The sequence below is a fragment of the Bombus vancouverensis genome, chromosome 3, assembly GCF_051014615.1.
Source record: "Bombus vancouverensis nearcticus chromosome 3, iyBomVanc1_principal, whole genome shotgun sequence".
NCBI classification, from domain to species: Eukaryota; Metazoa; Arthropoda; class Insecta; order Hymenoptera; family Apidae; genus Bombus; species Bombus vancouverensis.
Genome location: NC_134913.1, coordinates 6,902,305 through 6,913,603, shown reverse-complemented (window position 1 = coordinate 6,913,603; position 11,299 = coordinate 6,902,305). Strand labels below are relative to the sequence as shown.

Sequence of the window (11,299 nt, the reverse complement as noted above, 5' to 3'; positions counted from 1 at the left end):
TAGATATCAGATGTATACAAAATGTGTCGTTTTACAAGAAAAGATATCTTTTTCTATTTCTTAATCTATTCGGTAAATTTTACCCAAATTATTGCTGTGAGTAAAGAATTATTTGAATATTCTCAACCATCGAAATGTAAAAATAACGAATATTTTGATACCACATCACTTACCTGCATGCCATGTGATGCCAATAAAAATTTAAAACCATCTGTCGACCGTGAGTTTGAAATTAAATTTTTCAACATTTTATTTAAATACTTAAATTATTCCTTTTATAGGATTACGATGTATATGTAACAAATTTAGTAAAAAAATTGGTTTCAAGGATGGTTATCCCGTATGCGTATTTTGTGGCATTAATGCTACAGTAACTTCGGATGGGAACGACTGCGTATCATGTAACACGACGTGTAGATGCGCCCCTAATGAAATACAAGGTAATAATTAAAGCATTTGCAATAGGCAAAAGTATTTATGTATTAGCATTTAAACCAAACTACTTTAAATTACATATTTGTAACATATTATCTATTGATTAAATTGCAGATTCTTTAATTATTTATATTATTATTAGTTATATTTTAATCATTTTACAGTAGATAGACACTTAGATGGAACGTTATTGGATACTATACATTGTGTTCCATGTATCAATAATACTTATCCATTTTTGGATGTATCTAGATGCTTGCCCTGCAAAAATTTTAAATATGATTATTATCAAACTAATATGTATTTAACAAAGTACCATTATACACAGCTACAGAATTATTGTTTACATAAAAGTACTTCTGTTGATAAAGAGAATCTAAAACCTGCATTTCAAGTGAAGTTTAACAGTCAAAACACAAATAATTATTTTAGTAATGAACTTCAGACTGCTATATATTTTTGTAAGGTAAGAGAGCAAATAAGAATATAAAAATAAGAAAATAATAGTACACGCATATTTTTAGAAAAGAGATAAATTAGCATGTGAATATTTATCAAACATATGTGTTTTAAGTCTTTATGCTAATGATATTGCATGCAAGTTCTTTATGCAAAAACAAAAATCACCTATATGGTTATTTTATAATAAAGATGAAGCTACAACTGTATTAAATAGCAAACAAATTACGCAAAATTATAGCTTGATGAAAGGAGACAAGGTATGTAACACATATATATGTATTTGTAATATTTGTAACAATCTATTACTTAAATGTATAATATTTGATAATATAAACCATATCTTTTTAGGATAATATATTAAATTTTACAGTTATAACATTCTCTTTACATGGCAATTTCAAATCAATTGGTACACCTAATATTCCATGCAATTTGTTAGAGCATGTTAAATTTGGTATTAATTTTGAAAAAAAATGTAAATTTGCAATTAAAAATTTATTGCACACAGAGATAGAGTTTCTATCTCCATACTTAACATTTATAAGAGATAACAAAATTTTAATGTATGCATTACCTGTATTTGTTAAAAACATTAATCAGGTAAGAAAATCAATTATGAAGTAGTCAATAAATTTAGATATAAATACTTGATTACTATATTAGATTGTAAATGGTGCTTTGTGCATTATTTTATGAAAGTGTTTTAAAATATATATAATCCTAACAATTTTACAGAATCATAATAAATTATCAGATTGGCAGTTAGTTCGAAAATTTTTCTTTGTTGATAATATTAGTGGTTTTAAAACATTATATAATCTCACAAGTAACAATGGTGATGAACTGTCTGTGTTACGTTATATGAAATCTTTGAACGTAATGTGAGTCCTTTACCTGCTCTTTATAATTTGACTTTATCAAACAAAATTTGATTTTATCAAACAAATTATATATTAAATTTAACACGTGACTACTAAAATAACAAAGTTATATATTATAATACTTTTTACAGAATTAATATTCAAAGTACAAAGGATAACAATAAAATATTTCCTCCATTATTAATTATTGAATATGCTGAATTAACATATGAACAGATTGATAAAATTATAGAAGTTACATTAGATTATAAAATAAGATTCACTCTAAAAGATGAGAATATTGATTCACATTTCATGGTAAATATACAAAACAGTAATAAGAAGAAAATAACAATAAGATATATTTATAATATTATTATTGTTATATGTATATTCGTTCCTAGATAATTATTGGGATTTTGTCAGGATTAAGTTTCATTTTATCTGGGATAAAAACATGGAAATACAGTAAACAACATCATGCTTCTTCCATTAATGTATTTGTACTTATTTGGTTTTTTATTTACACTATGTCTGCTATAGGAAGCATAATTATTTTGTGTTTGATTATTTTATGCCTATATCTATTTATGTTTTATAAAGGAAAAACAATACCGTATATCCTCTTCTCTGAAGATATCAATGAAAAGATGATAAAAACATTTAGTACAGTAGCATTTTTTTCTAAAGTAAGTATTTAAACGTAAAATATAAATATACAATTAATTACTTTAAGTATTTCAAATTTATTAATTTCTAATTTAGCTTATAGAAATATTTGGATTTATTTGTCAATATTGGAATACTGATATATTCTTTATTGATTGGGAACAACCAAAAATGACATACAATCAATGTAATGATCTTCCATATGTGCCTATAAATGAATTCCATAATGATAAACTCTCAAGGAATAAATTAAAACATTTGCAAATGTCATCAGAAACAATAACAGCTAAACGCAAGAAAATCTTGTATAAGTTAAATAAGCATAATAACTTCAAAAATTTTAACAAATCTTTTCCAGTTAACAAGCACAAAACTAATATTTCAATTACAAACTCGATATCAAAAAGTTCTGATCAGATGATAAATAAAAGTAGCAATTTTAATAATTCATCTATTAGTATATGGAGGACATACTTTATTGCAAGTCAGTGGTTAAATCTTCAAACTGAAAGAAAGATAAACATAAAGATACAATTGCTTGTGGTTTTATGTATTTTTCAGGTAAATTATTTTATGTATTTTTTATGCAAGAGTAAGTAGCGAGAAATTAAATGATTAAGATTAAATTTTATATTTCGAATAGGTCATACGACTGTATCCATGGATTCTTGGGATACCAGAAATAATCCCAACATTTTCTGAAGATTGTAATTTTATTTTATATTTTACAATATGTGTCTTAATATATATATTAACTTATTCCATCCAGTGGTTAGTGTTCATTGTATTCTATGAACAATGTATTGCAAACAAAATGCAAGAATTTATAAATGTATGTTCAATTGCAAACATCAGTGTATTTATTTTACCATTTAATTATTATGGTTTTTATATTCATGGAAGGTAATATGCATTAATAAATATAAATATACAGAGTGGTTGGTAACTGGTGGTACAAGCGGAAAGGGGGCGATTCTATGCGAAAAAAGAAGTCGAAAATATAGAATAAAAATTTTTCGCTTGAGACTTTGTTTTCGAGAAAATCGACTTTGAATTTTCGCTCGGTACGCGTGCACTTTATTACGTCTCGTTATAACGGATCTCACTGTAGATCGTTGTCTCGATGGAAAAATTAAAAAAAAAAAAATTAGAAAAAAGATTTTTATTCTATATTTTCGACTTTTTTTTCGCGTAGAATCACCCCCTTTCCGCTTGTACCACCAGTTACCAACCACCCTGTATAGAAGTAAAGTGCTTATAATTAAATATTTTCATCATTTCACAACAGATCAGTGCATGGATTTGCAGACACAGACTTACGTACTTTAATTAATGATTTACAAATGGAAAAAAATAATTTATGTGCACATAGAGGTCTTGTACCAGGAACAACTCAACAAACATTTATATTGTACTTAACAAAAACTTTCAGAATTACTTTTAACAAAAGTTTAGAGCTGATGAATATCGTATGTATAACATAACTTTAGCTAACATTTCTTAAAATTTATTTTGCGAACTAATTATTTATAATTTTTACTTCTTTTCAGGAACCAAGTAATTTTATAAGGACTTATTATTCAAATTGGGAATATATTTTCAATAATCAATTAAAACTGAAAGAATATCTATGTAAATATCTAGATCACTGCATAACAAATGAAGACTATGCCATTAAAGAACAACATTTTTTTGAGAAGTTATTTAATATAGTATTTTCCCACAACGAAGAGAAATCAATTTTCTATATTGGTAATGTTTCTTTTAATAGAAAAAGAAAAAAAAGTAGCTTTAATGATAACTCATATATATAATTTTTGCAGATAATAATTATTCTTTCAGTCAAGTATTATTATATGGAAATGAGTGGTTATTTGCAACATTTGAAATTTCAGTATTTACTTTCATTATTGTGTTATGTAACGATTGTACATTAGCTATTATAATTACAGTATTAGTGTCAATGCTGTTAGTTGTGATAGTAAAAGAAAATGGCAAAAAAAATTTAAATAATCATACATTATTAGATAAATTGTTTTTTATGTAAATGATTTGTATTATTCAAATATTGTGACATTTTGTATTTGATACGTTTATATTAACATATAGTACTTACTATTAATTTGTATAGGCTATTTAAAAAATATATATGTCATAGGTTTACCAGATGATTTCACACCTTCCATTTAAACCATAGGTTTAATAGAAATCTGTTTAAAAAAAGTGCATACTACAAAATAGATGTTGACCTTAAATTTCAAGGCCAAATTTCATTCTACTCATCACAAGGACAAAACTTGTTAAAGGAACCATAGATCGCAACGTTCCAACTGTTCAAAGTCAAGTTTTACAATATACACCATCTTTTAACAAATATCCACCGATCCGAAGATGTAAAATCATCCGTAAAAGCTATGACATATATCTTTTGAATCCTTACAATATGGATTTGTATAATGCAACACGCTGAAAAATTTACAGCAGAGTTCGGCATTATTTAATTTTTTTATCCAAATAATAAATAAATTATTCGAAACTTTTATTCACAAATAAATTTATTCACAAATATTTAATTATTCGTTAAATTCGTAATTAGGAGTTACTATTTTCCTTTTATTACTTGTATATTTATTCATGAATGACGCAAATAAAATCATAGTGCGTATAATCTCGCTATGTATTGTTTGACAAAAAATTAATTACGAACTGTATTAATTACGAACGAAGACAAATTTTGCAAATAAATAAAATTATTCTTCATTCACAAATAACGATTGCTATATTTATCTTTGTTTGTTATTCATTTGGATAAATTTTGCCTGACTGATATGTAACAGTTCTTGTATAATGCAGTAAATAAATAAAGATACTTTCATACATGTATAAGTTGTAAAGTTCATATTAACATACGGTTGACTGCTCACGAATAAACTAGTATTTTTATGCACAAACGCGTTGCAATGTTATACGCGTTAATCTTTACATGAAATAGCTGGTCAACAATGTATTAAATAAGAATATATTCCTTATGTTATATATGAACCAAGAACTGCATGTTTATTGGAACTGAGTGGAAGAATTCATTACTCTCATCATTTAAATCTCAAATTATAATTTATTTCTAAAGCTATAATACATATAACAGTAATTTAAACTGTTTAATATTTCCTGGCCATCAAATATGTCCTTATATAATATTAATGATGATCATCATTGTTATGATGTTTATCATGATGTTTGCCATAAGTAATTCCAAAATATTGTTCTATGCCTATTGTTACTAAAAATGCTGCAAATCCGGTTAGCATACCCGTGGTAACTCCCTTAAACACTCGTAAGAAATGTGATTTACCAGGTAGTCCTGTATAACGCCAAACTTCATTTCTTAACCAAGGGTCCTTCAACCCAAGTTTAGCTAGTTCCTCTTGGACCATTTTAAGCTGTGGCACATCTTCTACTTTGTATATATCAGGACTTGGTATTTTATACCCATGATCATGACCTCCCATTTTTTCAAAAAAGTTGTATCTGAAATTAAATTATTAATTTATAATCAAATATTTGAACAATAATCATATGTTACAAAAAATACCTAAAATATAGGATAAAAAAATCTAATTTATAAATGCAATTTTTAGGTAATTAAAGCAGATGGAAATACATAACTTTGTTAAGTCAGGCATTAAAATTATTGTAAGGTTAAGTAAATATATATACAATACATAACATGCTTTTGTATAGAAATACAAAATTTTATATAGAACACACATATAATAAGATGAATTTAAAGATCTCATATATTGAAATACAATAACAAAATATAAGTGAATTTATTATTAATATGAAAATGTATTAATTTAACACATTACTCGTAATTTTCTTAAAAATTTAATCTGTTTATTACACAAAATTTATGGTCAGAATAAAACAAGAAATTAGAAAAAATTATCTAATGTAATACAAAACTGTAGTTATTGAATAAAATTATTTAACCTTTACATCAACAGAACAACTTATTGTATGTGTGCAGTTTCAAGCACGTTTTGCATTATGCTTAAAATACAAACACTTGATATTCTTATACTAATTATTAATACTTTGTACAAAAGAGGTTGTACAGCTTATGTAAGCCACAAATTGAGTGTTAAGGTTGGTATATTACATGTACTTTAAAAGCAAAATCCTTATTATCGTCATTCTACAATGTTAGTTTGATTTCTTAAATAAAGATAAGAATGGTATTTACAGTTTTACAAAAACGAAACATTTATACATACAGAAAGATGTATACATACCTTTAAAAATATTTGAAGATTGTTCGATTATACAAAATGGTAATATACATACATATACACACGTCAATTTTGACGCATGCCGCATGCGCAATCTTGTATCTTGGATGTGAATAAATAAAATTTTGACTTCGCTAAATAATGCATATTTTAAATTATTCTTACGATTAAACACATTTAAATTTTAATAAAAATTATGAAATTATTCACAGAATATATATATTTGTTAGTAATTTCACAAATACATATTTCTAAATAAACTAAACATTTATCTTAAATAAACATATAATTTTTTTAATTATATATTGAATTATAACTTTAAAATTTGTTAGCGAACGTTTACTATTCATTGATATCCATTGAACTATGAATTTTGAGTTATTTAACTATCAATATACAGGGTGGTTGGTAACTGGTGGTACAAGCGGAAAGGGGGTGATTCTACGCGAAAAAAGAAGTCGAAAATATAGAATAAAAATTTTTCGTTTGAGGCTTTGTTTTCGAGAAAATCGACTTTGAATTTTCGCTCGGTATGCGTGCGGTGCGTTATAATGGATCTCACTGTAGATCGTTGTCTCGATGGAAAAATTAAAAAAAAAAGAAATTAAAAAAGAAAATTTTTATTCTATATTTTCAACTTCTTTTTTCGCGTAGAATCACCTCCTTTCCGCTTGTACCACCAGTTACCAACCATCCTGTATATACGAAGTATATACGTACAAAAATAAATATATAATACATAAATATGTGCAGTACAAAGCAAAAACTAAACAGAAAATGTTACATTTACGTAAATCACATACAAAATAATTGCACTTTTAATTTCCTCTAATTATAATTTGGTAGGGCAAATCACTAAAACAATAATTTCTAAAACGTTACTTAATGTCATTAATATACATTATTATAGCGCAAAAGTAGATATGGTATACGATTGGTCCTATCATTGAATATATTATGATATATAAAATTTGGAATCAACTTAATAATGGTAATACATAATATTATTGGTAATAAATGAGATATCTAAATTCTTCATTTATATTCTTTAAAAAGTACGTTATACAACAACATTTCACTATAATTTCGTTAGTACGTCGCTAGGTGGATGCTCATTCAAGTACAGCTTTTTACACAGTCATTTGCCTATCTGTTTTTAAACATAGCGCTTTGAATTAAGCTTTTCGATTGGAGAATCACGTTCAACCTCCTTATTTCCGTATCAAAAATTTTCCAAGTTGACGTTGAATAGAGATTCTACGGGACAGTTTGCTCAATTTCATCAGTACCGTGTTTTGTATGAAAAATGACAATGGACGTGCAATTTACGTAATCTAAAGGAGAACAATCGTGTATGGTGAATAATTATGTGAGTGAATGTGAAAGAGTAGCATTAAAAAAATGTTTCACCACGAATACGAAAAACGGCTGTTAAAGTCAAGCAGCGAGAGCCATATAGATAGTCTAGCAAGTCCTGGACTTCATCCATCAGTATATTTTTCGCCAACTAAAATGATGAATAATAGTTTCGATCGATTTATACCAACACGGTCGGGCAATAATTACCAAACAACATTTTCAATGATATCAGAGAACAATCGAAATGGTATAGTCACAAAGAAGACTCGCGAGAATGGAGAAAGTAACCGCGATGGTATTGCCTATTCTTGTCTCTTAAAAAATGAACTGCTTGGAGCAAGCATAGAAGATGTAAAAGGACAATGTGAAGAACGAAGAGTATTATCACCAGTGGTTACCAGAAATCTTTTTAAATACATTACACCTACGAAAGACCACACATTATTGGATCAAAGTTCACCTTATTCTTTGTCACCATTGAGTGCCAAAAGTCAAAAACTTTTAAGATCTCCAAGAAAAGCAACAAGGAAGATTTCCAGAATACCTTTCAAAGTACTAGATGCCCCTGAACTGCAAGATGACTTTTATTTAAATCTTGTTGATTGGTCTTCTCAAAATGTTCTCAGTGTTGGTCTAGGTAGCTGTGTCTATTTGTGGTCTGCGTGTACCAGCCAGGTGACTAGACTATGTGATTTATCCAGTGATGGTAATAGTGTAACATCAGTTGCTTGGAACGAAAGAGGAAACTTAGTAGCAGTTGGTACACATTTGGGCTATATCCAAGTATGGGATGTAGCTGTGAGTAAACAAGTAAGCAAGTTACAAGGACATAGTGCAAGAGTTGGAGCTCTAGCTTGGAATGGTGAAGTTTTATCATCTGGTAGTAGAGATAGGTTAATATTACAAAGAGATGTTAGAACTCCTTGTGTTGTGAGTGAAAGACGTTTAGGAGCTCATAGACAAGAAGTCTGTGGACTCAAATGGTCCCCAGATAATCAATATTTAGCCTCTGGTGGAAATGACAATCGTCTTTATGTATGGAACTTACATTCCCTTTCACCGATACAAACATATACTGAACATCTAGCAGCTGTCAAAGCTATCGCGTGGTCTCCACATCATCATGGTCTTTTAGCTTCTGGTGGTGGTACAGCAGACAGATGCATTAGATTTTGGAATACACTAACCGGTCAACCAATGCAATGTGTAGATACTGGTTCTCAAGTTTGTAATTTGGCTTGGAGTAAGCACAGTTCAGAATTAGTCAGTACACATGGTTATTCTCAAAACCAAATTCTGGTGTGGAAATATCCCAGTCTAACTCAAGTTGCAAAATTAACAGGACATTCATATAGAGTTTTATATTTAGCTATGTCACCAGATGGTGAAGCTATTGTAACTGGTGCTGGAGATGAAACTTTACGTTTTTGGAATGTGTTCAGTAAAGCACGTAGTCAGAAAGAAAATAAGTCTGTATTAAACCTCTTTACTAGTATTCGATAAATTATTATAAAAAAATTATGATATTATGTATAATACATAATATATGCACTATTCTAGTATTCTGAAAAATTATAAGATATATAACGTATATAACTAATAATTTACAAACATTTAGTTATAAGTAAAAACATTTTGAAATTTATTAAGATTAAGTTTATATGCACAGCCTATTGTTCATTAATTTTTATGTGCAATAAGTTATTCATAAAATCATGCCCTTATAAGGAAAAACAAAGATCATATATAATTTTTATGTATTTTTCACACAAATATTTTTATGTCCAAAGCATTAAAATTTATATTTCAAAAATGCAATATCTATTTTTTTAACATTTTTTATATTTTATCTTATTACACAATATTACATACAGATAATTATTAATTAGTCATTTATATCTTTTATTCATTTTAACAAAATTCAATGACTAAGTATTTAACAATTTACTTTAGATATACAGTACTGTAAAACATAAGGCAAAGAAAATGGAATATTATAGTATTGTTGTTAATTTTGAATTGCAATATTGCAGTTTCTTTTAAGGGCATATTATACACTGTGTGTGCGCGCGCCCGTGTGTGTGTGTGTGAGAGAGAGAGAGAGAGGGAGATTCCAAATATTTATAATTTTTAATTTTTTATAAAATCTACAGATTTTCAAAGAATATTTCTTACAACCTTATCAAAATTTATTATATATATGAAATTTATATAGAAAAACTTATATATATAAAAAGGTTGTATCATAATTATCAGTTATTTTTCCTCCAAAACGACTTATATTAATTTATATTTTGCAGCAGCAAATTGTACAAATAAATTGAAATATGATTTATAAAATAAATTCATTTATTTATATAAAAATAATATATTGATATATACTTACCTGTATATTCTAAAAGAAATTAGAAAACAGTTAATAAAAATACTATAAACATTCTAGTGCAGTAGAATTTAAAATTTATATTGTATAGTTCTCAAAGAGTATGTATAATCTATTTTCCCAAATCTTAAAAAATACTTTAAAGTATATGTAAAACGAAATAAATATATTCTGACATTAAATTATGATGTGATTTTTTTATAAAAGTGTTTGTAAATTATATGACCTTATTGTATCATAATTGATATGATACATTGGAATGAATTAATATAAGTGCATATATCAGTAATTTTAAATATTATTGTTTTCTTTTTTAAATATTGATATGATACTATATAAGATTTTAATATCATAATAATATTTAAATAGAAAATACAAAAAGCTATAGCTTATATTTTGTACAAACTCAATTTAGAAATAGAAATTTAAATACTAACATATATGGAATGATTACGCTTAGTTTATGAAATTATGATAAATGTATATTACATTCAATGTAAATATACATATACACATAAATATTACTCATATTATTCAAAATATGGAAAAGATGTTTGATTTAGAGGAGAAAATACAATGTTGAGTTTGAGCTTTTTGAAAAAGAGATATATGTAATTATTACACACAATTGCTGTAATATTTTAAAACATTCAATAAATAAAATACATAGTTATAACATAAATTCAAATCAATGGGAATATCCATATGTATATGTATCTACATTGCCTTATGTTGTTAAATGTATAAATATACAGTATATTTATGGCTGTCACAATTTTTTAGGAACTTTTAGTAATCTAATAAAAAAATGTTCCAAACAAATGTTGATCAGTCCTGAA

At 26.6% G+C, this 11,299-nt stretch overlaps 3 protein-coding genes across 5 annotated transcripts; 2 read left to right on the top strand and 1 right to left on the bottom strand.

The window, feature by feature from the left end:
- LOC117165816 (meckelin) lies at nt 1-5,400 on the top strand. Its single transcript, XM_033349210.2, has 13 exons — nt 1-220; nt 282-440; nt 600-901; nt 960-1,154; nt 1,246-1,497; nt 1,633-1,778; nt 1,910-2,075; nt 2,162-2,446; nt 2,523-2,987; nt 3,070-3,329; nt 3,715-3,895; nt 3,977-4,178; nt 4,250-5,400. The coding sequence occupies exons 1-13, from the start codon at nt 22-24 to the stop codon at nt 4,471-4,473; spliced, it is 3,036 nt and encodes a 1,011-aa protein (XP_033205101.2). The 5' UTR covers nt 1-21; the 3' UTR covers nt 4,474-5,400.
- Nucleotides 5,401-5,521: 121 nt separating this feature from the next.
- On the bottom strand, nt 5,522-6,837 carry ND-B12 (NADH dehydrogenase [ubiquinone] 1 beta subcomplex subunit 3). Of its 3 annotated transcripts, none has more exons than XM_033349207.2 (2): nt 6,722-6,837; nt 5,522-5,954 (listed from the first exon to the last, which is right to left on the bottom strand). In XM_033349207.2, exon 2 carries the CDS (start codon nt 5,933-5,935, stop codon nt 5,624-5,626), a length of 312 nt encoding a protein of 103 aa, XP_033205098.1. In that variant the 5' UTR covers nt 5,936-5,954; nt 6,722-6,837; the 3' UTR covers nt 5,522-5,623. The 3 variants fall into 3 exon arrangements, with proteins under 3 accessions (XP_033205098.1, XP_076473292.1, XP_033205097.1); XM_076617177.1 differs by lacking the exon at nt 6,722-6,837 and adding an exon at nt 6,524-6,645; XM_033349206.2 differs by lacking the exon at nt 6,722-6,837 and adding an exon at nt 6,420-6,569.
- A 987-nt stretch (nt 6,838-7,824) lies between these two features.
- fzr (fizzy and cell division cycle 20 related) lies at nt 7,825-11,142 on the top strand. Its single transcript, XM_033349345.2, has one exon. The coding sequence runs from the start codon at nt 8,120-8,122 to the stop codon at nt 9,578-9,580; it is 1,461 nt and encodes a 486-aa protein (XP_033205236.1). The 5' UTR covers nt 7,825-8,119; the 3' UTR covers nt 9,581-11,142.
- Nucleotides 11,143-11,299: the final 157 nt, after the last annotated feature.

Excerpts from the sequence above, each read along its gene's own strand:
- fzr (XM_033349345.2), top strand. The coding sequence starts at position 8,120 with ATGTTTCACCACGAATACGAAAAACGGCTGTTAAAGTCAAGCAGCGAG.
- ND-B12 (XM_033349207.2), bottom strand. The coding sequence starts at position 5,935 with ATGGGAGGTCATGATCATGGGTATAAAATACCAAGTCCTGATATATAC.
- LOC117165816 (XM_033349210.2), top strand. The coding sequence starts at position 22 with ATGTGTCGTTTTACAAGAAAAGATATCTTTTTCTATTTCTTAATCTAT. Across the intron at positions 221-281 it reads TTTAAAACCATCTGTCGACC|GATTACGATGTATATGTAAC; the intron begins GTGAGTTTGAAA and ends TTCCTTTTATAG. Across the intron at positions 1,779-1,909 it reads ATGAAATCTTTGAACGTAAT|AATTAATATTCAAAGTACAA; the intron begins GTGAGTCCTTTA and ends TACTTTTTACAG.